Source organism: Peromyscus maniculatus, chromosome 21 (assembly GCF_049852395.1).
Source record: "Peromyscus maniculatus bairdii isolate BWxNUB_F1_BW_parent chromosome 21, HU_Pman_BW_mat_3.1, whole genome shotgun sequence".
Taxonomy (NCBI): Eukaryota; Metazoa; Chordata; class Mammalia; order Rodentia; family Cricetidae; genus Peromyscus; species Peromyscus maniculatus.
In genome coordinates, this window is record NC_134872.1 from 5,478,438 (window position 1) to 5,503,431 (window position 24,994).

Sequence of the window (24,994 nt, forward strand, 5' to 3'; positions counted from 1 at the left end):
CCATGGCACCCGGCCTCCAAGCAGTGAGGTAAGATGGAAAGCTGATGGACGCGAAGAACTCAACGGTGGAGTCCAGAGGTCCCGGCCCAGCCCTTTCACACCAGTGATAAAGCCAAGGCTCACAGAGGTGCTGTGACAGGCTCAAGGCCACACCACTACCCAGAGCCAGGTCTAGAACTCAGAGTGACTCTCAGTCCCGGAACCTCACTCACAGCACTTCTGGGGGGGGGGCACACATGCGCTATTCCCCTTCCTGTTAGACTAAAGAGGAAGTGGAAGCCTCAGGTTCAAGGCAGCAGAGTCGTGAATCTGAGCCCAGCCTCCTGCCTGCCATAGTACTTGGGCTCTGAACCACCCAGAACTGAGTTGCACAGGCCAAAGACAAGAGGGGACTCTAAACCCCCAGACATCTTCAAGTACGTTCCTCGGAGCGTGCACATGGCTTCTGTGGACGACAGAGGCAGCAAATTCAGACCAGGACAGCCCAGCAAGTGACAGCTGCCTCTTGCTGCTGTCACGGTGCACTCATCAGAGGCCGGCAGAGAGAACAGGGGAAGTGGCAGTACACACACACATACACACACGCACACCCACAAGGGCCTGACGACATCTAGCCCTAGGGACTCACCAACCTGAGAGGTGTCAACATCCTGCTGCAGGCCAGAGCATCAGAGAAATCAGAGCGGACAGGCAAAGTCCCCGAGGCGGGCCATGCAAGCATGGGGGTTCATCTTCGTCACACCGGATTGACCTGGCCATCACTAGCAGTCACATTAATGCCAACACCTTGCCAATCCTCCGGCCTGGAGAAGACACCAGCTGGGGCCTGGTGGACCCTGCCGCTCAGCAGGGCCACACTCAGTGTCCGGCCCCAGACACTGAATGGAAGACATGCTGGGTCTGAGGCTGGGGCAGCCTCTCGGTTTCTGGGAGGAGGGGACAGGCATGTGGCAAAGCCCTCTCTCCTTAATTCTCCAAGATGGACACAGCAGGCCAGGCCTCAGGCCACCTCCCCAAGGAGTAGGCAGTCAGTGTTTTGGGGGGTCCAGAGCTACTGAAGCCACAAATAAGAAGAAACCCCAAGATAAAGACACAACAGTCCCTCCTGTCTCCCTCTACCCTCGGCTGAACCTCCCAACAGAGCAGCCAGGGCACCCATATAGCCTTCCTGAATCCAAAGATGAAGCCCTACAGCACCCCTCCGGATGCCCACTCCTGCCCCCTCTGGATGCCCACTCCTGCCCCCTCTGGATGCCCACCCCTGTCCCCTCTAAATGCCCACGCCTGCCCCTTCTGGATGCCCACTCCTGCCCCCTCTGGATGCCCACCCCTGCCCCCTCTGGATGCCCACCCCTGCCCCCTCTGGATGCCCACTCCTGCCCCCTCTGGGTGCCCACTTCTGCCCCCTCTGGATGCCCACTGAGCCCCTCTGGATGCCCACTGAGCCCCTCTGGATGCCCACTCCTGCCCCCTCTGGATGCCCACTCCTGCCCCCTCTGGATGCCCACTCCTGCCCCCTCTGGATGCCCACTCCTGCCCCCTCTGGGTGCCCACTTCTGCCCCCTCTGGATGCCCACTGAGCCCCTCTGGATGCCCACTGAGCCCCTCTGGATGCCCACTCCTGCCCCCTCTGGATGCCCACTCCTGCCCCCTCTGGATGCCCACCCCTGCCCCCTCCGGATGCCCACTGAGCCCCCCGGATGCCCACTCCTGCCCCCTCCGGATGCTCACCCCTGCCCCCTCCAGATGCCCACCCCTGCCCCCTCCGGATGCCCACCCCTGCCCCCTCTGGATGCCCACCCCTGCCCCCTCTGGATGCCCACCCCTGCCCCCTCCGGATGCCCACTCCTGCCCCCTCCGGATGCCCACCCCTGCAGCCTTTGGTCCTTCCCAGCCCTCCTCTGAGGGAGGTGTACCTAAGTGGTCTTCAGCCAGAGTCTATGTTTGCTTAAACAACGTGGAAGGATTTGTACCGGTCAAGGTGGGCTGGGGAAGTGACTGACTGGTGCAGGCTGGGCTCCATCAACCATGGGGTCACCCCAAGCAGGAGCTAACAGGTGAGGGTGTCATGGGCTGATGGGGCAACATTCTCCACCACAGGACAAAGCTGTATCCAGCTCCTGTCTTGGATCCTCCAATCTGGCTGTGTGGCTTTGGCATTTGCCCTCTCTGGTCTGTCTCTTTCTCTTTGAAATGGAAAAAAACAAAAATCACACTCCTCTGAAAGACCCAGAGCCACGTCCAGGGTAGAGGCCTGACATGCTCACCATCACAATGAGAAGTCCCAGTCTGTAACCAAAAGCAGAGCCTTCTCTCCCTCCCTATCTCCCCCTCCCGTCAAGCCTCCCATCATCTCCCAAATGACTTATACTTCAGAGGACAAATCAATACAATATACGGCCAAAAACATCTTTAATCTTTCTCGGGGATTAGGCTATAAGGTGCCACGGCCTCTTTCTCCCAGTGTTCAATTCTGATTTCAATTTGACTTGCCGGAGCAGTTCCCCCTCTTCCCTCTCCCCTCCCTCCCTCCCTCCCTCCCTCCCTCTCTCTCTCTCTCTCTCTCTCTCTCTCTCTCTCTCTCTCTCTCTCTCTCTCCCCCCCCCCCCGCAAGAACTGCCCTCCAAATCAAATACCATTTAGCAACAGGGCTGGATGGGGTACCCAGTGGCGAGGTGATCTCGGGTAACGGGGAGAATCGAAGGCGGTGGTGGACAGCTGGACCTCAGAGGCACAGGACAGTACAGAAAGGTGGCCATGCAAACGGCTCCTTGCCGGAAAGGTGGGTGGAGGAGCCAGGGCCCCGCAGGGAACTGGTTTTCTTGTTTTTCTAGACTTTGAGGTCCTTTCTAAGCATCTTTTATAGATTATTCTTCCCAGTTCCCAACACCTGATTAGCGCTTGAAAAAGCCATTCACGGTCCTGCCTTCAGCTGAGCACACCAGACACCAGCTTCTCCTGTCCTGCAGGTCACGCACACATTCTCACACGGGTCCCTGTCACACCCCCAGCTGGCCATGACCCCAGCAGGAGAACAGCATGGGCAGAAAACTAAGTAGGTGAGGACAGGGAGCCGCTGACACTACTTGCCCTGGAGCTTGGGGTCAAAGCCCACACCTGCCCCTCTGCCCCATGTGACAGGCTGAGTTACTGAGTGACTCCTGAGGCTCTGCCCCTCATATAAATGGTGGTGCTCTCCACAGAGGCTGCGGCCACCCAGACAGCAAGTGCAGCACGTGGCCTGGCACCTCCAGGTCCCCACAGCGGGATCAACACCGTGACTAAACCGTCTGTCTCGCCCTGAGTTCTGCGGAGGACAGTTTGTGCCTTCGACAGCTCACTTGTTCAGGGCAGGAGCAGCCCTGGGATTACAGAAGCCCACAGCACAGAGTGGCACCCAGACAGCTTTCCCACCACAATTAAAGGGCTTATCAGAGAATTGTAGCAGGATTATGCCTGCAGGGCATCACCACCACCAACCTCCTCCGGCCACTCTGCGGTTTTAGGAAAAGCAATTAGAGGTCTGGGCCCTGCAGGTATAAATATACACTGGCCAAGGTCGAGAGCAGCGTGAGCTGCTTAGAGCCCACAGGATGAGGCTGCCAGGGGCACCAGGGCCACCCCTGCACTCTATCCAGGAGACCCTAGGAAGCCACAGGACACAGAGTCTTCCAGCCCAGGGGCCTGCTTGCCACCTCAAGACCCTCCTGGGGTCACCACCACTCCTGATCGCTGGGGTCCCCATTCAGAGGTTAACCCTTGCTGTGCCAATGACTTGCTGCTGGAGCCTCCCTCCACCTGCTCAATGGGTAAGGCGGTGCACCTACAATGGAGGACACCCCCGCAGCCTCCAGCCCTCATTCGCCCAGCCCTGAACACTCCCGCTGATCACCCGTGAAACAGGGGCCCTGATCTCCACCTAAACACAGCCCTCTGGTTCCCCGTCTCCCTGCCCAGGAAAGGACAGAGCTGTCCACGGATGCACCCGTGGTGGGAGTGTACAGCGTCTTGGGGAGTTGGGGGACAGCAAACAAACCCAGCTCGGGGAAGAACTGAGAACGCAGACGTAGAGGACCCGCCCCCCCCCCCCAGTTCTCACCGTTCTCTCGGGACTTCTGGATAAAGGCCTCCACGCCGCTCTCGCCGTAGCTGCCCTCTGAGGCCAGCGTGGACACGTAGTTCCACTTGAGAGCCCGGACGATATCCACCATGGCCTGGGCCTGGTATGTGTCCGAGGGCACCACACGGGAGAAGAAGTCATAGCGGCTGTTGTCGCTCAGGTCAGGGGCTGTGGAGGCGTAGCTGATCTGGGGGATCTAGAGGAACAGGGACAGGCAGATCGATGGACAGACACATAAAAGGGCAGCTGCTCCCCACCATCCACCACCCTGGGACCCCTCAACCCAAAGCACCCTCCCATGGACACTGCCTCCCCTCCCCTCAGCCAGGGAAGACACTGTAGAATGGCAGGACAGGTCCCAGGTACTGAGAGAAGATGTCTAATGGCGGCCGCCCTTCCCACAGAGTTCCACCTGTCTCCCTGGTAGGGGCAAGGTCTGGCCAGCAAGATACCAAGAGCTTCCCTGCGACCCCGGGGTGACTCCCAGAGGCCTCCTGTGGTCTCTGACTAATGGTCTCTAGCGATACCCCAGACACAAATATACACTTGGGTATGCACACACACGGCGGGGGAGGGGAACCTGGAGCCTCTGTTTCCAAGTCCCTCTAGTCACCATACAGAAGGCTTGGTCTCTATGGTTTCCAATGACCTCTGTCTCCTTTCTCCTGCCCAGTTGGAGGACACAGCCCAGAACCCAGACCTCAGATGCTTCCCCATCCCCACAGGTGGCCAGAGCAGCTTCCTCTGAGAGACCCTTTCTTTCCACTGTTTGTGTACAGGGCCCGGAGAGGCAAGGCCCACCTCTGGCCCTGGCCCTGCCCAGCCAGCCATGGAGTAACCTGACCCCCTACTCTTAAGTGGCGTCAGCCTCCTGTAATTGTCTAAAGCCATCCCAAAGGACAAGAAAGGAGCCATGTGACCCTCCTCCCTGTCCCCTCCTCTCCAACACTATGGAGACCACAGTCCCCTGCTCCTAGGGGCTTTCAGCTGCCACACAGACAGGCTAGGGATGGAAGAGGCTCCTAGCAGGGCTGCTCTGTGTCCTGTGGATGCCCATACCCAGCCTGTGCCCTGTGGATGCCCATACCCAGCCTGTGCCCTATGGATGTCCATACCCAGTCTGTGCCCTATGGATGTCCATACCCAGCCTGTACCCTGTGGATGTCCATACCCAGTCTGTGCCCTATGGATGCCCATACCCAGTCTGTGCCCTGTGGATGCCCATACCCAGTCTGTGCCCTGTGGATGCCCATACCCATTCTGTGCCCTATGGATGCCGATACCCAGCCTGTGCCCTGTGGATGCCCATACCCAACCTGTACCCTACGGATGCCCATACCCAGTCTGTGCCCTATGGATGCCCCTACCCATTCTGTGCCCTATGGATGCCGATAACCAGCCTGTGCCCTGTGGATGCCCATATCCAGTCTGTGCCCTATGGATGCCCATACCCAGCCTGTGCCCTGTGGATGTCTATACCCAGCCTGTGCCCTGTGGATGTCTATACCCAGCCTGTGCCCTGCGGATGCCCATACCCAGCCTGTGCCCTGCGGATGTTCATACCCAGCCTGTGCCCTGTGGATGCCCATACCCAGCCTGTGCCCTGTGGATGTCCATACCCAGCCTGTGCCCTGTGGATGCCCATACCCAGCCTGTGCCCTGTGGATGCCCATACCCAACCTGTACCCTGTGGATGTCCATACCCAGTCTGTGCCCTGTGGATGCCCATACCCAAGCTGTACCCTGTGGATGTCCATACCCAGCCTGTGCCCCATGTGCCAGAAGCATCTCCCCAACAGTGACCACCAGTGTATCTCCAGGCAGAGTCAGAGGTCCTGGAGGACTGACTGTCCCAGTTGAGAACCAATGTTTAGAAATTGGTGCTAAGATGCTAGAAAGGAAGCTGGGCAGTGGTGGTGCACACCTTTAATCCCAGAACTCAGGAGGCAGCAGCAGATGAATCTCTGTGAGTCTGAGGCCAGCCAGGGCTACACAGAGAAACCCTGTTTCAAAAAAAAAAAAAAAGAGGATATGTAAAGGTGATATACAGGGTTTGCCGCACAGGACCCCATGGGGCAGGCGGAAGCATAAACCAATTAGCAGAGAGCTGACAATCAGTGAGAGGCGGTGACAGGTACGTGGGACCTTGCTGCCTGTTCTCTATGCCTTTGTGAATGTCTAAAATGTCCATTTTCCTAAAATATTGTTATACAGAATAAAACCAAATCCCTGCAACCCCATCACCCATCCAACAAAACACCATGAATGTGGGGACAGCTGGGATGGGACCCATCCACCCACACTTCCTCCAATGAGCACCAAAGGCTGCTGCTCACTCATCTTTATCACACTCTCAGACTATCTCTCCCTCCCAACCAGGCCATGAGTGATAGAGCTCCAAGTACCCCGTGGTCAGGCTGGGAGCCCAGTCCCCAGGGAGCAGTCAGCAGCTTCACACCCAGACCCACACCCAGAGATTGATCCAGGCACATGGCCTTCTACCATACTGCATGTACCCCATTCCCACAAAGATGGGGGATCAGCATGGGGCTCCTGCATAGCATACAGCAGGAAAGCCAGGCTGTACCGCCCCAATAGTCCCTGAGGCCCTGGGAAAGACGCCAACTGCTGTGGGATGGTCTGTATGTCCAATTGCTCTGATTGGTCAATAAATAAAACACTGATTGGCCATGGCTAGGCAGGAAGTATAGGCGGGACTAACAGAGAGGAGAAAAGAAAGAACAGGGAGGCAGAAGGAGTCACTGCCAGCCGCCGCCATGACAAGAAGTATGTGAAGACGCCGGTAAACCACGAGCCACATGGCAGTGTATAGATTTATGGAAATGGATTAATTTAAGATATAAGAACAGTTAGCAAGAAGCCTGCCACGGCCATACAGTTTGTAAGCAATATAAGTCTCTGCGTTTACTTGGTCGGGTCTGAGCGGCTGTGGGACTGGCAGGTGATAGAAATTTGTCCTGACTGTGGGCAAGGCAGGAAAACTCTAGTTACAACCAATCCCAGACCAGGCCAGGGTAAGGGACAGTGACCAGTTCCTTCTCCCTGTCACATCACAGGTTCTGAAGTGTCATGAGCTGCAGGGATGCAGTAAGAATTCAGCTGTATGTGATAAAGCTAAACCTAGAAGGACCAAGGAATCCTTCTGGAGGAAGCCACATATCAAGGAATATTTGGTGTTATTCAGCTTTTAATACATCAGCTGTTTCCTGCTATCAATTTCTTGTGCACTCATAACTCCTAGGCCATAATAGCAAACAGTATAAGCTTCTCAGACCTACTGCTGATCTGAATTAAGGTAACACCCTTACAGAGACAACGCCTAGGCTTAGGAGGCAGGCAGATGCGTAGATGCATAACTTCGTTTCTCATGCAAATGAAGCTCAGACCCTCCATCCCCTCACAGGCCAAGTGGCATTCCAGAACAATTGACTCAGAACAAAAGGGTTTCTGCATATCAGGTGAGGGAGGATTGAAGCAGAATTCCTAGCACCTAGCAGAGTTGTGTGGCCAGAGAAGAAAGAAAAAGGCAGAGTTTTTAATAGATGGTAGGGATTAGGTCAAATCAGGAGAGTAGGAAAGGAAGGGACAAGCATGGATGGAGGAACTGAGGACGAAGATGAGATCAAAAGCAAAAGAGCTTAGTCAGGGCTACGAGAGGACAGGAGGAGAAGGGACAGAGAGGAGCTCTGAACACAGAAATGAAGCCGTGTAGAGAAAGAACTCGGGAAGAGAAGGGACAGAGAGGAGCTAGATATAAAAATAGAATTAAAACTATATGGATAGCAGTTAATCTCAGAGGAATAAAGTAAATGGATGAAAGAACCCAGTGTACTTAGATTATTTTCCTGCAGATTACCCCCGCCATTAGTAGCGTCTCTTTTGGGCCCCTGGGAAGGAAATTAAAGAGACTCAATAATTTCCAAAACTAAAGTTCCCACTAAGAAAATTTCAGACTAAGGTTTGGGGTTCAAGTCGACTCTTGCTCTCTAGCTGGTAGAGCCGACCAGTTCCTTCTCCTCCCCAGGCCTCAGGCTCTGCAGTTACAGAATGGGCAATTAGGAGCTGCTGGTGATATGAGGAATCCCTGGGACCTCTGAGAGCAGGTCCGTGGCTCTCTGCAGCACTGCAGGTGACCCCTCCCCTGGTCCTTGCATCCCTGCTCCCTCTGCCTTCGTTAGCCTCCCAGACACAGCACCATCACTGTCAGGAAGACATCCTTGAATGCTTACTGCTTTCTGAGGCACCTCCTCCCACTGCCCCAGCCTGGAGTGGGGGAGGGGCGAGGGGCACTGCAGGGCAAAGAGGCCTGTGGGAGAGTCTGCCACACCAGGTGATTCAGACATGCTGATTCGTGGGGCTGTGTGCCCTCCTCAGCTCCTCTGTCTTGGCTGGAGAGGCAAAGGATGCTCAGTTAGCATTCTCCTCAGAGATGTCACTTCTCAAAAAATGGCAGCCCAGAAGGACTCCTGCCACTTCCTCATCATCCCCTGCCCTGGCCATATTCAAAACATCCACCAGATCTGAGGCTTGCTTTGTTCTGGGTGCTGAGGACACAGCTCATGCCACACTCTGGGGACAGGACAAGTATCACAGCCACTGGGCTCAACAGCCTATTTTTTTTCTTTCTTTCTTTTTTTTTAATGCCAAATGCTGTTTATTGAAGGAGGGAGGAGGTCTTAAGTACAGGCTTACAGCACAATGGGAGAACCCCGGAGGGCAGAAGTTTGCTACCAATGTTTTATAATCTTGCGTCTAAGCTGTTAAGGCCCATTATGCAGGATACACAGACAAGGAACTTCCCTTAAGCATTCAGGAGGGTGGAACCCGGCAGGGAATTAGCATAGGGAGGATATCAAGGTCAGCAAGCAAGGCAACAATTACCCAAAACGGGGGCCAGGGACCTACAGGTCCCCCTTTTACTAAAAAATGAGCATCTGACTTAGGTTGCGTGGGGCATCAGCAGGTCACCTTACCCATCATGGAGACGCCTACCCGGGCCACACAGGTGCTCTGTCTTAGGTTGGTGAGTGCCCCCCAAGTATTACCCGTCTCTGAATACTCATTATCATACAGGCTCAATCGTGTCAACAGCCTGTTTCTACTCTCAGGGTCCTGACAGAAGCTGTAACCCATGGACTGTCTCACACACCCAGCCCTTCCACATGCACTGTGCAGCCTGGTTTCACCTCTTCCAGTCAGCCCTCCTGGCTTCTCCAGGCTTGCCTCAGCCTGCCACAGCACCAAGCATCCCCTGTTTAAGTCACCTGTTGTGAAGTGCCACCAGAAGGATGTAAAGGTGGGTGAGCATCTAGCCCTGAGCACTGGTGGACACCCCTGCTCCCTAGGAGACAGGAGAGAAGGCAGGAGGTGCTTGTGGCCAAGTGCTACTTAGCTTTGAGTGACACATAGTGTGTCTGCCACTGGCCCCCAGGAGAGCTCTGATTTATGCAGGCGACTGAGAAGAAAGAGTGTGAAAACTCTCTCCCACTGCCCCCTCCACACTCTTGGAATGATGAGGAGGAGGTCGGTGCCACAAGAAGATTCAAACGTGCTTCTGGGCTTCAGCAACAATCAAGCAGAAATCCCAGTGCATCTGTGCAAGCATGCGTGTTCCAGAACATGTGCTGAGTCGCCTGAGCACATGGGTATGACACACTCCTCACACTTCCCCCTGCACACAGCCACTGGCCCCCACCCCAGGCCTCCTGCCTGGCCAGGGGAGAACATATCGAGGGGAGCTGGAGCAGGGGTAGCTGGGCATCGAGGTACTCCTGAAAACCTAGCACTTGGGAGGCAGAGGCAGGAGGATTGACATGAATTCCAGGCTAGCCTGGGCTACATAGTGAGACCCTGTCTCAAAAGAAAATCAGAAAGCAGAAGGGAAAAGAGAAGGCAGGGTGTGAGGGGGAGAGTGGAAGGCCCTGCCAGGGTGACACTGGTGTCACATCCTAGGGAGCCACTGCTGTGTTCGAGGGACAGTGATCTGCCTGGTGGGACCACAGGCGGCACACATGTACATGTGCCCATGTTGGGGTGCCCATGTTGGGATGCCCATGTGGGGGTACCCGTGTCAGGGGTGCCCATGTCAGGGTACCCATGTGGGGGTACCCGTGTCGGGGTGCCCATGTCAGGTGCCTGTGTTGGGTGCCCATGTTGGGTGTCCATGTTGGGGTGCCTGTGTGGGGTGCCCGTGTTGGGGTGCCCATGTAGGAGTGCCCGTGTCCAGGTGCCCATGTCAGGTGCCCGTGTGGGGTGCCCCTGTTGGGGTGCCCGTGTTGGGGTGCCCGTGTTGGGGTGCCCATGTGTCCTTGGGACTACAGGCTGCCATCTGGCTCTCCCCCCACAATCTAGGCATGCCAACCCTGTCCAGGACACAGGGAGGCTCAGCACACCGCTGCTCAGGCCCAAGAGAAAGGCTCCAAAGTGTCAGAATCAAGCCCAGGGAAGCAGCCATCAGTGTCCCAGAGGGTCACTGAGTACAGTCCCCATCGTCTCTGGAACCATCCAGAGCAACTGGAGTGAAATCTCCACCCAACCTCCATGTGACCTGGTGTGCCAGAGCCAAATGACCAGCCATGAAAGACCCTTACCACAGACCCTTCAAGGGCCACCTGACAGGAATGGCAATCTTCTGTCCCTTTCCTCCAGGCTCCTCTATGACCCACAGGTTGAGAACCCCCAATCACCAAAGACCAGTCCTGGCACTCTGGCAGTCTTTGGAAGGATTAGGATAGGCCTGGGTGGGAAGACACTGACTCCCTGCCTCCAGGACCACATGCTGGGCCTTCCCCTTCAGAAGCCACACCCACCAGACCACCTGACGTTGGGAACTCAGGCTGGACCAGGCTGGATAGCTCCCCACAGCCCACCTGTCACTCATCACTTCATAGCAGCCACCAGACAACGGCCAGCCCCAGCATCTGGCCACTCTGGGCCTGGTTACACACCCTGCCTGCCCTGGCTGGGTCCATCGGGCGGCTCTGCCTGGCCTCGATCCAAGGAGCGTCCTGTCTGTGAGCCATGCCCAGAGCACACGACTCCCCTGCTCAGCTCTCTGGCACAAACTCCACAGCATCCCGGGCCTGCTCTGCCCCTAGAACCATAACCAGCATCACACAGGTGCCTCTCTCCTCTGGGGCCTGCAGAGAATCCCCACAGTGACTGGGAGCACACAGGGGAATTTTCAAACTGCCACACTGTCATAGAAAGTAAATTTTGTCCACAAGGCCCGAGAGGTTCCTTTGTCTCTGTAGCTGCCGTGGCCACGGCTCCCACACTCTCCTCTACCTCCTTGCACACCCTGGTGGCCTCTTCATTAACTCACTCACTCAGTAATGGCTTCCTTAGCACCTGCTGTGGAGAGACCTTGGTGAAGCTGATTCCAGCACAAGAAACAGAGATAATTGCTTAAGCAATGAACACACAGGTACCTAATATCAGGGGCTGCTGTCCCTGGTCACTGCCCTCACTGCCAGCCCTCATCTTTGTGGTACAGGTTACAACTCCGTGACCCTGTGGTTGGCAGGGCCACATGACACATCCTGCTTCATGAGCTGGAGGCAGGGAATGCATGTTGTCTCTGGGCCAGAGCATTGTCATCACAGGTGGGAGACACCCCACGGTCTATGCATCCCCTGCTACTGTCACCAGCAAGGGTCCAGCCTGACGTGCATTCCTGAGACAGGACAAAACACTAACCAATCCACAGCATGTGTGGCTCGGCAATTACTACGCCTGTGTTCTTCACATCCTAAAGTTTGCAGAACAGTCGTTACCGCAGCATCACCTCACTTGTGCTGACCAATGCAGGGGGCAGGTCTGAGGGCTGTACAGTCAGGAGGGACATGATTCTCCAACTCCCAGACATCAATAATGGCTCTCCACCTCAGAACTCCTGCTGTCTATATACACCTTACTGTCCTAAGTGGGTTTCCAAGCTTAACACCTTCAATATTACACTATATAAGAGGACCCATTTAATCGTCATTTATTAAAACTAATACAGAAAGGTTAAATTACTTATCTAAGGTCACACAGCTCTTGACTGGCTGGGGCAGCATTTGAACCCAAAGAGGCTTATTTCCAGAACCCATCCCAGTAATTATTATGTGAAACCTTAGTCTCCTCTGAATTTAGTGTGCCTACACACATGTATCCACACACAGAACATGAATGCACCTGTAGAATATGAGGCTGGGGCTGGAGAGATGGCTCAGCAATTAAGAGCACTGGCTGCTCTTCCAGAGGAACCAGGTTCAAGTCCCAGTACCCACATGGCAGCTCACAACTGTCTGTAACTTAGTTCCAGGGGATATAACACTCTCTTCTGGCCTCCATGGGCACTGCACACATGTGGTCCACAGACATACATGCAGGCAAACACTCATACACATAAAAAATAAGTAGCCGGGCAGTGGTGGCGCACGCCTTTAATCCCAGCACTTGGGAGGCAGAGCCAGGCGGATCTCTGTGAGTTCGAGGCCAGCCTGGGCTACCAAGTGAGCTCCAGGAAAGGCGCAAAGCTACTCAGAGAAACCCTGTCTCGAAAAACCAAAAAAAAAAAAAAAAAGTAATTAAAAAAATAAATAAAATAATGCTGAGCATGCTGGCACACGCCTTTAGTCCCAGCACTTGCAAGGCAGAGGCAGACAGATCTCAGAGAGTTTAAGGCCAGGCTGGTCTACATAACTAGAGAGACCTTGTCTCAATAAACTAAAAAACTTAAAAATTAATTAATTAATTAATAAACTTAAATAGAAGTGAGGGTGCCTGTAGCCTCCAGTGACAAGTGGCTGCCTGTGTCTCCCACAAGACAGAGTGGGCGCCAGCAGGGAGCTGTATCTTGTGTGCTGCACACCTCTCCTGCCCATCAGTCTATGGGCTGAAGTGGTCCATCTGTCTCTAAGACAAAGGACAGGGTGAGGCTTGCCCTGGGCCCCAGAGGGCTGTGCAAATGGCCTGCTTTGAGCAGCAGCTAATTTCTAAACGTAATTATTAATTTCATGCTTATCGTATGCAAACCTCTGCTTCCCAGACGAGATGAAATTGATTTAATTAGAAATTCCATCATTGAGCCATTTGGATCTGAGCTTTTAATTAGGATCACCAGCAGAACCTCACCCCCAGGCTGCCAGAGGGGCTCTTGTCTGTAACTGTCCTCAAGGAGGACACAGGCCTGGCTGCGGTGTGTGGGCACCTCTACAGCTGCAGTGTCCCACAGTCCAGGACAGCACCTGTTACCAGGACCGTAACACACACACTGTCCCTCACAGCACAGCCCAGGTCATGGCCGGGGCCTCTCTTTTCTCTCGGCAATCATCTCAGTTACTCTTCTGTTGCTGTGATGAGACACCATGACCAAGGCAACTTACAGAAGAGTTTATTGGAGCTCACAATTTCAGAGGGCGAGTCCGTAACTATCTTAGCATGGCAGCAAATGTGCAGGCATGATGCTGGAGCCATCGCTGAGAGCTTACATCTTGATCCCCAAGCATGAGGCAGGGAGAGCTAACTGGCAATGGGTTGGGCTTTGGGGCGGGGGATGGCTTTTTGAGACAGGGTCTCTCTGTGTAGTCCTGGCTGTCTTGTAACTCACTCTGTAGACCAGGCTGGCCTCAAACTCAGAGGTCGACCTGCCTCTGCTTCCCAAGTGTTGATATTAAAAGCATACACTACCACACTTGTTTTATGGCTTGGGCTTTCAAATCTCAAAGCCTACCTCCAGTGACATGCCTTCTCTAGCAAGACCACACCTCTTAGTCCTCCTCAAATAGTTCTACGAAGTGTTCAAATATATGAGCCTTGGGGACCATGTACCTTGAAACCCCCACAGTAACATGCTGAGGGAATGGCTAGGCAAGAGCTGACACCATACATGCACCTTTAATCCCAGCACCTGGGAGGCAGAGGCAGGTGAGCTCTGAGTTCCAGGCCAACCTGGTCTACAGAGTGAGTTCCAGGACAGCCAGACTACATTGAGAAACTCTGTCTTGGGGAGGGGGGGGGTGCGGGGGGGGGGGGGGGAGTTGACACCATCCTGATACCAGGGTCCTGGGTGCTCCAAGTGGACCTCAAGCCCCACATTCCAAAGAATGCCCACTGATCTTCCTCTGTGAGCCAGGCCAGGTACCCATGCAGTGCCCTTTCCAGCTCAGTGCATGGCAGTCTATCAGAATAACTAATCTGGAGTATTTTCACATGCATGACTCTGACCCCGTCACTCACCACATCTACCCTGGCCTCCCACGGTTCCTGCCATGCCAGCCTCTCTCTATTCCTTGAGCACTGAGATGCACTGTGCCTCAGGGCCTTTGCACTGGTCTTCTCCGCTGCTGGATACCCTTCCCAGAGCAGTGCATGTGACCTTCCCTATTAATCCTCATTTATGGCAGAGTCAGTCTGCCTCTGAGTCCTCACTTTGCCTGATGTCCAGCCAGGGCCAGCTGTCACGTCTGCCGTAAGTGACCACCAGTGGCAGCACCCACATAAAGGCAATGCTTTTCCCCCACCCCCACCCTTGCCTCCAGGGCCCGCTGGAACTTGTCTCTCTGACTCCACAATGACACCCTGTTCCACACCCCTACCTCCACGTTGGCTGCCCAGCATCCTATCAGGACAGGAAACTGGCACTTGGATTAATTTCCTGTTCTAAATTGTTTTTCTGAAGGGAACGAGGCAGCAGAGGCAGCCAGCCCTGGACAGACACATCCCTGGAGGGTGCGTGCTCAGTCCTTGCCTGCCCTTTTAAGCAGCGCATGTTTTCACAGGAGCCCAGCACACACCCCCACCAGGAGGCTGGGAGCTGGAGAAGAATGGGGTGCGCAGGGAGGAGGGCTCCTGGCTCGCCTGGCATCGGCTGACAAAGGAGCCACACTGGCGCGTCGGAGGCAGGGCCTGGAGACAGATAAGAGCGTTCGGGCAGGGAGCGGGGCCTGGGCCGACAGCAAACAAGATCTTCAAACCAGCTCTTGTCCTGCTTCATAAGCAAAATGGAGATCAATAAACCACACTCGCGTTAGCAGGTTCACGCTAACTGTGCCACCTTGTCAGTGGCAGTCTTAGGGGAGGTGGGTGGCAGCTGAGGCCTGGGCGGGGAGGGCGGGAGCCAAGCTTGGTACCCCCAGGGCCACAGCTTCTGCGCTCTGTGCAAGGAGCTAAAACCAAGCTCCCGGAGGCAAGATGCAGGTCGCTAGCTAACTGAGCCGTCTCGGGTCGCCATCTCATGGAGCCTCAGTCTCCTTGTTTGTGATGTGGGCGTCGTGATGAGAATCGGGTATTTGTGGAGGTCACAGTGAGGAAAGACGCTGGGGAGAGGGAAGGGACCGGACATTGCAGCCACTGTTCTGTCTGGGTGCGGATGACAGTGCAGGCCCGCTCTGCTCTCCTGCTTTAACCCTCAACACAAACAGAGCAAAGAAGGCCTTGCCCAGCTTAGAAGAGTGCAAGGGTCCACCCAGGCCCCCAGGCCCCAGACCAGCCCGGGGCCTCGGGACGCCAGCGCCTGCACTAGGAGTGGGGGTGAGTAAGGAGAGCAGGAGGAAGGGACTGGGAGATGATGGTGCCTATGCCTGGCCCTGCAGCCCTGCAAAGAGGTGAGCAGTGGAGGGTGTCTGTGGTGACCAAGTCTGAGAGCTTGGGACACACTGAGAATCAACCTGTCCCTGGTTCCTGCCCCCCAGGGACCACCTCCTTTCTTCCTCACACAATAGGACCACTATCTGTTACTTCATTTTTCAGATGAGAAAAGATGTCCTGAGATCATACGGCAAATTCTTAGGCAGGATTGGAACCCAGGTCTGCCTGGCTTCACCTGCGTGTTCTCAGCCCACAGTCCCTCCCTGGCACTATTCTGTGTTCACACACAGCTTCCAGTCCTTCACTCCCACTGTGTCGGGCTGAGAGGCAGCCTGAACAAGGGTCGGGATTGCTCCCGCTGCCTCCCCTGCACCCCCCAGCAGTCCGCTTCACACCGTTGCACCTGCCCTGTTTAGTGAGAATTTAATGATCGGCCTGGCTCTCGGCCAGAACAGAGGGAGGGGCTTCTACAGTAAGCAGGGACTCATGAAAACCTCTCCCAAACCTGGCGACCCTCCACGGGCTGCAGGAGTTGGGACAGGGCCAGGAGGACCTCTTGATTCAGCGCCCAGAGTGGTTGCCATTGATACCCTGAGGTCCACTTAGCAACAGAGTGCAAGTGAGGTGGGCGTGGCTGGCCTTGGAGGAGATGAGCCTCTGTCTGCTCAGCCCTCTCCCGAGTCAGGCAGATGTGCTCTGTGTGTGCGTGTGATGGACTGCTCTATATTAATATAAGATGATATAATGGGATGTATTAACATCATTGAACACACGAGATGATAAAAGTCACACCACCAACACTTCCTGTGATTTATATCCACAGCCAGGCCATATTCAGACTGGCCAGGCAGCCAGGAGGAAGCCCCCCCCCCACTGGGGCTCTGGGGTTTGTCTGGGAGAAGGGGGGCAGCCAGAGCAGGGACAAACACAGCAGGCACAGCCGTGGGGGGCCTGGCCAGGTGCCCAGCTGTGCCACAGCAGCCTCACTGGAGCCCCAGCATCCCTTCCCCACCATGACATCCGACTGGTGCGGTCCCCTCCTTGCTTGGTCCCAGTGCCCTCCTCAGCCTCCTCAGCCGGCCCAGCCCCCTTTTCCTGCCTCAGCCCTGCACCCCCGGGCTCAGAGCACACACACCCTGCTGCCTGCCTCTGTGTTCACCCCTCAGATAAACGCTGAAGGCCAGGATCCCACCCAGCTGACCTCCGCTGGGGACACCAGTGACTGGACGTGTCAGACTCTGGGGGTCCCGAGCAGGGACTGCCTGGCCTCAAAACAGCCTCCATGTCCTTCCTGCTGCAGGCCAAGGCAGCGTCAAGACCCTGAGTCTGCCTCATGGCCCAGACTTGACTTACCATCAGGTGTTGCTGGCCTTATTCCGGAAACATCCAGAAGCCAGCCACCACTCACCAGCTCTATCATGTGGCCTCTACCAAGCCAGCTCCTGTGCCTCTGGCAGGATGGATCCTCAGCCCCCTCCCAACTCACCCCCTCAAACATCTGCATGTCCACCCACAGCTGGAAGGACATAACCCCAAGTTAGCTCAGCTTCTCCCCCCTCGGGAGCTCAGCAGCCCTGCAGGATCTTCCGGGGGGCCTGACCTCTCCCATGCCCCCCAGCTCTGGGCTGTGCTTACCACCCCGAGGGCCTTCTACCTGGAGTTCTCGCTTACCCCCTTGTGACAGCGCACACTTCCCACAGGAGTGTGGACTGGGTGCCTCCCGACGGGAGTGCCAGACCCTGAGGAGAACCAGGGTCTCTGCCTCTCTCCCCGCCTCCCATAGCCCCGGGATGTGGACTAAGGATATGAATGACTATTGAACAGGTGTCTCAGAGACAATCTCACTGATTCTCCTGAGTAGGTTCCATCAAGATTCTGTCAGAGAAAGCTTTATGCGGGAAGTCCATGGATGGTTTAGTGGGTGAAGGCTGAGGGGCTGACAACCGGAGTTTGAGCCCTGACACCCACACGGTGGAAGAGAGAACCACCCCGGGAGTGTTCTGACCTCCATCACCGTGTGCCTGCAGGGCATCCATGCCTTTGGCCTTCCTTGCCCAGGCTGACTGTCATGAGAACTCCCTGCTGCCAGCCCTCCGGAGCAGACAGGTGCTGGCCCCATCCCTCCAAGGGGTGCAGGATCATGTTTAATGTCACCCAGGTGGTGAGTGGCTGAACCACCTGCACTTTTACTCCGTGTGCCAGCAAAATCTGCCACCTCCACGGGGAATAAGCTTGAGTTTCTGTCACCTCCGAGCCCCTGGGACCCGGGGAGGAGGCGTCCACCAAGGGTCCTCGGTCCAGAAATGCCAGGGACGTTGTCTCTGCTGCTAGCGGCAGGTGCACATGGAGTGGCCATCCCTGCCCTTTCCTGCAGAAACCTCCATAGGTGCCACTCAGTTCTGCTACCACATTGCACACGCCCATCATGCCCCAGATACTGGGACTTGGTAGCGTGCCAGGCAGCCCCTCTCCAGTGCAGGAGACGCTGCCCACGAAGGGACTCGCTCATTAAGACCTTATGCAGCCCTTTTCCATGACACTGCTCTTCACATGGGTCCAGAGGTCACCGCACAAGTAAAGCCACACAACATCACCTCAGGCCTGTCCTAGAGACCTGCCCTGCACAGTCAGGGGGCCACTGTTATCTCCCTCATTAACTTGATAACCTCAAGGCAGGACTCAGGGAGTTCAAGACTGCCAGCGGCAGCAGCTGCTGAAATCTGGGCCCACAGGCACCAAATGCAGATGCACAGTCCAGGCCAGCTGGCCTCCCTCCGAGTCCATGAGGGCCACCAGCACATCCGAGTCTTGTCCACAGGCTCCACATCTAGGCCTGGCCTGTCCAGGCACCAACAACCAGTGGCATGAGGTGACGCGACCTGCAGAGGGGGTCTTTTTCACCCTGCAGGCCCCCAAATTGCCATACAGTTTGAGTGGGTCCCTGAGGCCGGCTCAAGAAGCAGAGCTTAGAGGGGTCTGCCACATAGAGCAGGCATGGCAAGGCCTCCTGAGGACAGCAGACGGCGGTCACTTTCAGGGAATACAGTGACTGGAACCCCAGCACTCAGGCTGAGACAGGCACAGCATGTGTTTGAGGCCAGCCTGGGCTACATAGTCATCTCCTGTCTCAAAATACAAGAGCCCTGTAGCTTAGTGGTTTGCATGCATGTGCAGGGCCCTGAGTTCATCCCCAGCACAGCAAAAGCAGGGGTACCCAAGGCCCTGCCCAGGCCATTCTGCTCTTCTGAGCACCAGTCTGAAGTTCCCATCATGGCATCAGCCCCCCCCCCACGTCCCTGAAATGACCCTCTCATCGCAGACCCTTGGCCATGGACCCCACATACACACTGCTGTGTCTCTAACAGGGTGGCTTGCAGCTTCATGGCGGTCCATTCCAGACCCAGCCTCGCAGAGTCGGATCCAGCTCACATTCAGAGGTTCTGGACCTGACGCTGACACCTGCCAGCATAGCCGTGCCCTGAACTGACAGGCAGGGTGCTCCCTGGCTCGGCCTCATGTCCCGTTCTCCCGCCAGCCTGGCCTGCCCTGTGAACAGGCCTGTATGTGTGACTCTAGCATGACGGGGACACGGTGGCACCTGGGACACTAGCCCCATACATGCAAGGATACAGGTATGCAAACACGGGCGTCTGAGACACTGCTTCACATACTTTCAAGAACCCAGGTGCACACACACACAGCACTCTCTGAGTTCCACACACACGGCCCTCTACACAGTGTACAGGGCTCACTGTGAGAGGTGAACCCGGCCATGCCAACAATCTGTGCACACAAACATTCCTATGCTCTGTGTGTGTGCTGCACACGTACCATGCATGCACACACGGAGACTCGGAGTAGTGAGGCAGCTGACAATCCATTTGAGGATGCACAGGCCCTTCTGTAACCTGTCATCCCATGTACTCAGGAGGCGGAGGCAGGGCTGCAAGAGCAAGCTCCATGTGAGCAACGGACTGAGTTCAAGACCAGTCTGTGCAAATTAGTGAGACCTTTGTCACAAAACAGGGTAAAAGGGGGCCTGGGGATGTAGCTCAATGGCAGAGCACTTGCCTAGCATGAGCAAGGTCCTGGGTTCAATTCCCAGAACTGGAGGTAGAGAGAGGAGGGGATAGGGGAAGGAGAGGAAGAGAAACAGAGAGAGACTGAGGTCCTAATTTCCCATCTCCCAGCCTGCTCTCTCCTGTGAGTACCCCAGCAGGGGACCGCAAGGGCACCCAGAGCAGAAGCAGGGAAGGATGGGTTCAAGCCGGTGGGTCGGCGAGAGTCAAGGACAGTGCTCAGGAGGCAGCAGGTTGGAAGGGAACTAAGGGTGGGTTCTTCGGCAGCCCCTGGCCTGTGTCCTGTGTCCTGTGTCCTGCCTCCCTGGCCTGTGGCCTGTGGCCTGTGGCCTGCCTCCCCTAGACTGTGGACTGTGTCCTGTGTCCTGCCTCCCCTGGACTGTGGCCTGTGGCCTGTGGCCTGCCTCCCCTGGCCTGTGGCCTGTGTCCTGCCTCCCTAGACTGTGGCCTATGTCCTGCCTCCCCTGGACTGTGGCCTGTGTCCTGCCTCCCTGGCCTGTGGCCTGTGGCCTGTGTCCTGCCTCCCCTGGCCTGTGGCCTGTGTCCTGCCTCCCCTGGCCTGTGGCCTGTGGCCTGCCTCCCCTGGACTGTGGCCTGTGTCCTGCCTCCCCTGGCCTGTGGCCTGTGGCCTGCCTCCCCTGGACTGTGGACTGTGGCCTGCCTCCCCTGGCCTGTGGCCTGTGGCCTGCCTCCCCTGGACTGTGGACTGTGGCCTGTGTCCTGCCTCCCCTGGACTGTGGCCTGTGTCCTGCCTCCCTGGACTGTGGCCTGTGGCCTGTCTCCCTAGACTGTGGCCTGTGGCCTGCCTCCCTGGCCTGTGGCCTGTGGCCTGCCTCGCCAGCCCCTTCTACACGAGGAACAAATGAGCTGGAGAGCCTCCTTTCCTGACTTAAGTTGCCCTTAAACAGCCATGGTAGACAAAGGAGCCGGACCATCCCTGAGGACCACAGTCCTGCAGGGGGAGGAAGGGACAGTAATGTCTGTAATTTGTTTAAATAATCCTGCTGAACTGGAAGAAAATTAACAAATGAGAAACCAGCTCGAAATTAATCAAACTTCTCCCTGTCCATGTCCCCCCGCCCCGCGCTTTCTATCTTAATGAAGGTTATTTATCCAGCGAGCAATAAAACAGGGAATTAAATTAAACAGGCCCTCTGTTCCTGCCTCTCCCCACCCCAGGGAGGCTGTGGCCCTTCTACAGCTTTATAACTGTGTAGGCTGCCAACTATGACAGACAGTGACACCAGGCAGAAAGAGTCAGGACCCACAACCCACATACCCCCATTTCCCATCTCTATAGCTTAGCCATAACTAAAAAACCACGAGTCTGGTGGCAGATGGGAGGGCCCTGTTGCTGGGTCCTCAGATGCTGGTGCTCAGCAGGGTCCAAGTGAGGAAGGTAGACAGGAGTAACCACCTCGGGCCCCTGCTCCTCAGCTAGGTCAAGCGTTCCCTACCACAGGACCTGTGCACTGGCTCCACCCTCACCTGAGTCCATGTTTGATGTCCCTTCCCGGAGATTTCCCTGGCAGCCCTGTTTTGTCCCCAGCAGACCCACACATCCCACCTTCCCTCATGCCCTGATGCCATGGCCTTACCTCTGTCTGGGGACAGTAGCCACCTTCGAGAAGCCACCTTCATGGACCCCCTCATCAGAACTGCTCCCTCCGCCTCTGAGTGCCCAGGCTGCCCTCACCTGCCCTTCTACCACAGCCGCCCACAGCCCCTCCCCAGCACAGTGGCCACCCAAGAGTATGCCACACACCCTCCTTCCTGGAAGGCCAGATCCATTCACTCTGGCCACCCCCCACCCCAGCACCTGCTTCGTACCTCCCTCCGACCTGGAGCTCCACGAAATTTGCTAACTCTGAGGGGGCCAGGACATAGGCCAAAGAGTGTGCCACTAAGAGGGTCCCTGTCTCCCGGTCACTGGCATCTCAGGCTGGTCTGAGGACACAGGAGCCTTTAGGTGCCACTTGACTGCTGCACAAAGGGGCAGCTGGCCTGCCAAACTCCCTTCAAGCGCTGCCTGAAAAGAAACCACTGCTCTAAAGTTGAGAGGTGCCTGGTTAAAATGGACATGCTCACCCTCTGGTCCAGCCAGCCACTGGCCCCTAACAGCAGCTCTGCCCCACTCCTGGCTGTGTGTGTGTGTGTGTGTGTGTGTGTGTGTGTGTGTGTGTGTGTGTGTGTGTGTGTGTGTACTCACTCATGTGTGGCCACCCCCATGGGCGAGGACAGCAGGCACAACACAGCCACGCTTGAATTATTTATTCCGTACATTGTTAGCACAGTAGAGAGAGCAACTGTGTCTCCAGGCTTCAATTAAAATATCAAGGCACCCACACCGTCTGCCTAGCCACACGACTCCCACTGACATAGGCAGGAGTGAGCCTCCATCCACAGCCAGCACCCCAGCCAGCGTCCCAGCCAGTGTCCCAGCCTCCATCCACAGCCAGCACCCCAGCCAGCGTCCCAGCCTCCATCCGCAGCCAGCACCCCAGCCAGCACCCCAGCCAGCGTCCCAGCCAGTGTCCCAGCCAGCGTCCCAGCCAGTGTCCCAGCCAGCGTCCCAGCCAGTGTCCCAGCCAGCGTCCCAGCCAGCGTCCCAGCCAGCATCCCAGCCAGCGTCCCAGCCTCCATCTGCAGCCAGCGTCCCAGCCAGCGTCCCAGCCAGCGTCCCAGCCAACATCCCAGCCTCCATCTGCAGCCAGCGTCCCAGCCAGCGTCCCAGCCTCCAGTGTCCCAGCCCTAGGCTGAGGTCCTGCCTCTGCCTCCCAGCACAGGCTTGTCTCTGCACCATGGACAACATTCTCGGGAGTTGCCCTGGACTCAGCCCACAGGGTGCTGAAACATTTCAGCCTTCTTCCTCTAGGATAGTTTAGTCGATCCATGGCCTTAAAGAGCCCTTCTCATTCCCAAAGGGCCTTGGCCCCGCCTTGGTGTATGACTGATCTCTCACCTACTGAACCTCCCCAAAAAACACTGCTGTGTGTGGCCTTCCTTCCACCCAAGGATGGTCACAGTCATTAGAAATTAACTTTTTAAAAAAACTAAACAATTTTTTATTTTGTAATTTAAGAGGCTCTTTTTTATGGGTCTGTACTACTCCACTAAGCACTGAGACCTAGTTTGGATAGTTCCTAATTTATGTATCCTCAGGCTTGTAGCCAGAATGAGCTTGGATTTCTGATTCCCCTCTTCTGAGTGCTGGGGTTACAATCGTGCACCCCCACACCTGGCTTATATGATGCAGGGAGGTGAGCCCGGGCTTCATCCATGCTAAGCAACCACTCTACCAGACCCTTAGAAAGGGACTTTGAAAAGGTGAGAATGGGAAGATGAAGGCCACACTGGAGGAGTCGACTCACACACGGGTGGGTTTCTGCCTCCGTCACCCCCGACTCTGAGGTGGAACCGCAGATGACAAGAGCCAGGGAAACTCTGGGGGCTGTGGTCATGAGCTAACTGGGTCACTCACCAGATTCGATTCCAGCCCCCAGATTAAAACACGAGGCCCATGAAATCAGAGTGGGCGGGCTGAGAAAGAGCAGTGCATTTGCCGCCACATGCCCAGGGAGAGAGCGCTGCGGGAGAGTGCTGGGGGGTGCTGCGGGGAGAGCACTGCGGGGAGAGAGCTGGGGGGAGAGCACTGTGGGGAGAGAGCTGGGGGGAGAGAGCTGGGGGGAGAGAGCTGGGGGTGCTGCGGGGAGAGCACTGTGGGCAGAGCACTGCAGGGAGAGAGCTGGGGGTGAGGGGGAGGTGTTCCAGGTAGTGCACAGGCCCCAAGGCCTCCATGAGCCCTTACCTTCTCTTTTATTTTTTCACATGTGTATGGTGTGTGTGTGTGTGTGTACATGTGTGTGTGTGTGTACATGTGTGTGTGTGTGTGTGTGTACATGTGTGTGTGTACATGCTTTGCATGTGGGGGTGTACAAGCACATGTGTGTGGAGACCCAAGGTTGAAGTCAGGTGTCTTCCTCCATTGCTTTTCTGCCTGTTCATTGAGGCAGGCCCTCTCAATCAAACCCAGAGTTCACCAATACGGCTACTCTTGGTAGCTAGCTTACTAATGTGAATCTTGGGGATTCGAACTCTGATCCAAACTCTTGGCTGGCTAGTACTTTAACCACTGAACCATCTCCCAGCCTTCTGTGATGCTTCTATTTTAACGTATGCAGCACAGAAATCTATCTCCATTACTAAGATGCTGCTTCCCGGACACCAGCGGTGATAGTGGGAAGAACAGTGCAAAGCAGCAGACTGACTTCAGAGACCAGTGCTGCCCATCGGGATGTGGACAAGCTGGCCTCTAAGACAGGCCTCTGGGCACAGGAGAAGCTTAGACTTGTCAAGAGGGCAGCATCCCTGTGGAAAATGATGGACAGTTCTCCCTAAAGCTGACTGCTCTTAGAGCTCTGAAGCCAACATTTCCAGCAGCATGACACAGTCTGGGAAAGGAACTTGACGTCCACTGAAAGACTCATTCATGGACATTCAGATCCACTTTACTCATGAGACCCAAACATTGGATTCACCCTAAATTTTCAGAAGCAGCAGATTGGACACATGAATTATGAATTATACAAATAAAGACACAGTAGAATAGCACAGAGCCATAAAAAGAGGAAGATGTTTACACACTCTGCCCCATGGACGGATCTCACACAGCAGAGAACACCATAGATGGACCTCACACAGTAGAGGCACCATGGACAGATCTCACACAGCAGAGAACACCATAGATGGACCTCACACAGCAGAGAACACCATGGACGGATCTCACACAGCAGAGAACACCATGGATGGATCTCACACAGCAGAGAACACCATGGACAGATCTCACAACAGCAGAGGCACCATGGACAGATCTCACACAGCAGAGAACACCATGGACAGATCTCACAACAGCAGAGGCACCATGGACAGACCTCACAGAGCAGAGAACACCATGGATGGATCTCACACAGCAGAGAACACCATAGATGGACCTCACACAGTAGAGGCACCATGGACAGATCTCACACAGCAGAGAACACCATAGATGGACCTCACACAGCAGAGGCACCATGGACAGATCTCACACAGCAGAGAACACCATGGATGATTCTCACACAGCAGAGAACACCATGGACGGATCTCACACAGCAGAGGCACCATGGATGGATCTCACACAGCAGAGAACACCATGGACGGATCT

At 55.7% G+C, this 24,994-nt stretch overlaps 1 protein-coding gene across 1 annotated transcript in view; it reads right to left on the reverse strand.

Moving 5' to 3' along the window:
* Grm4 (glutamate metabotropic receptor 4) overlaps positions 1-24,994 on the reverse strand; it is an 82,588-nt gene that overhangs the window by 40,798 nt on the left and 16,796 nt on the right. Inside the window, exon 2 of the mRNA XM_042265700.2 lies at positions 4,100-4,316. Within this exon, the coding sequence (XP_042121634.1) occupies positions 4,100-4,316 (217 nt within the window). The remainder of the gene's footprint in view (positions 1-4,099; positions 4,317-24,994) is intronic.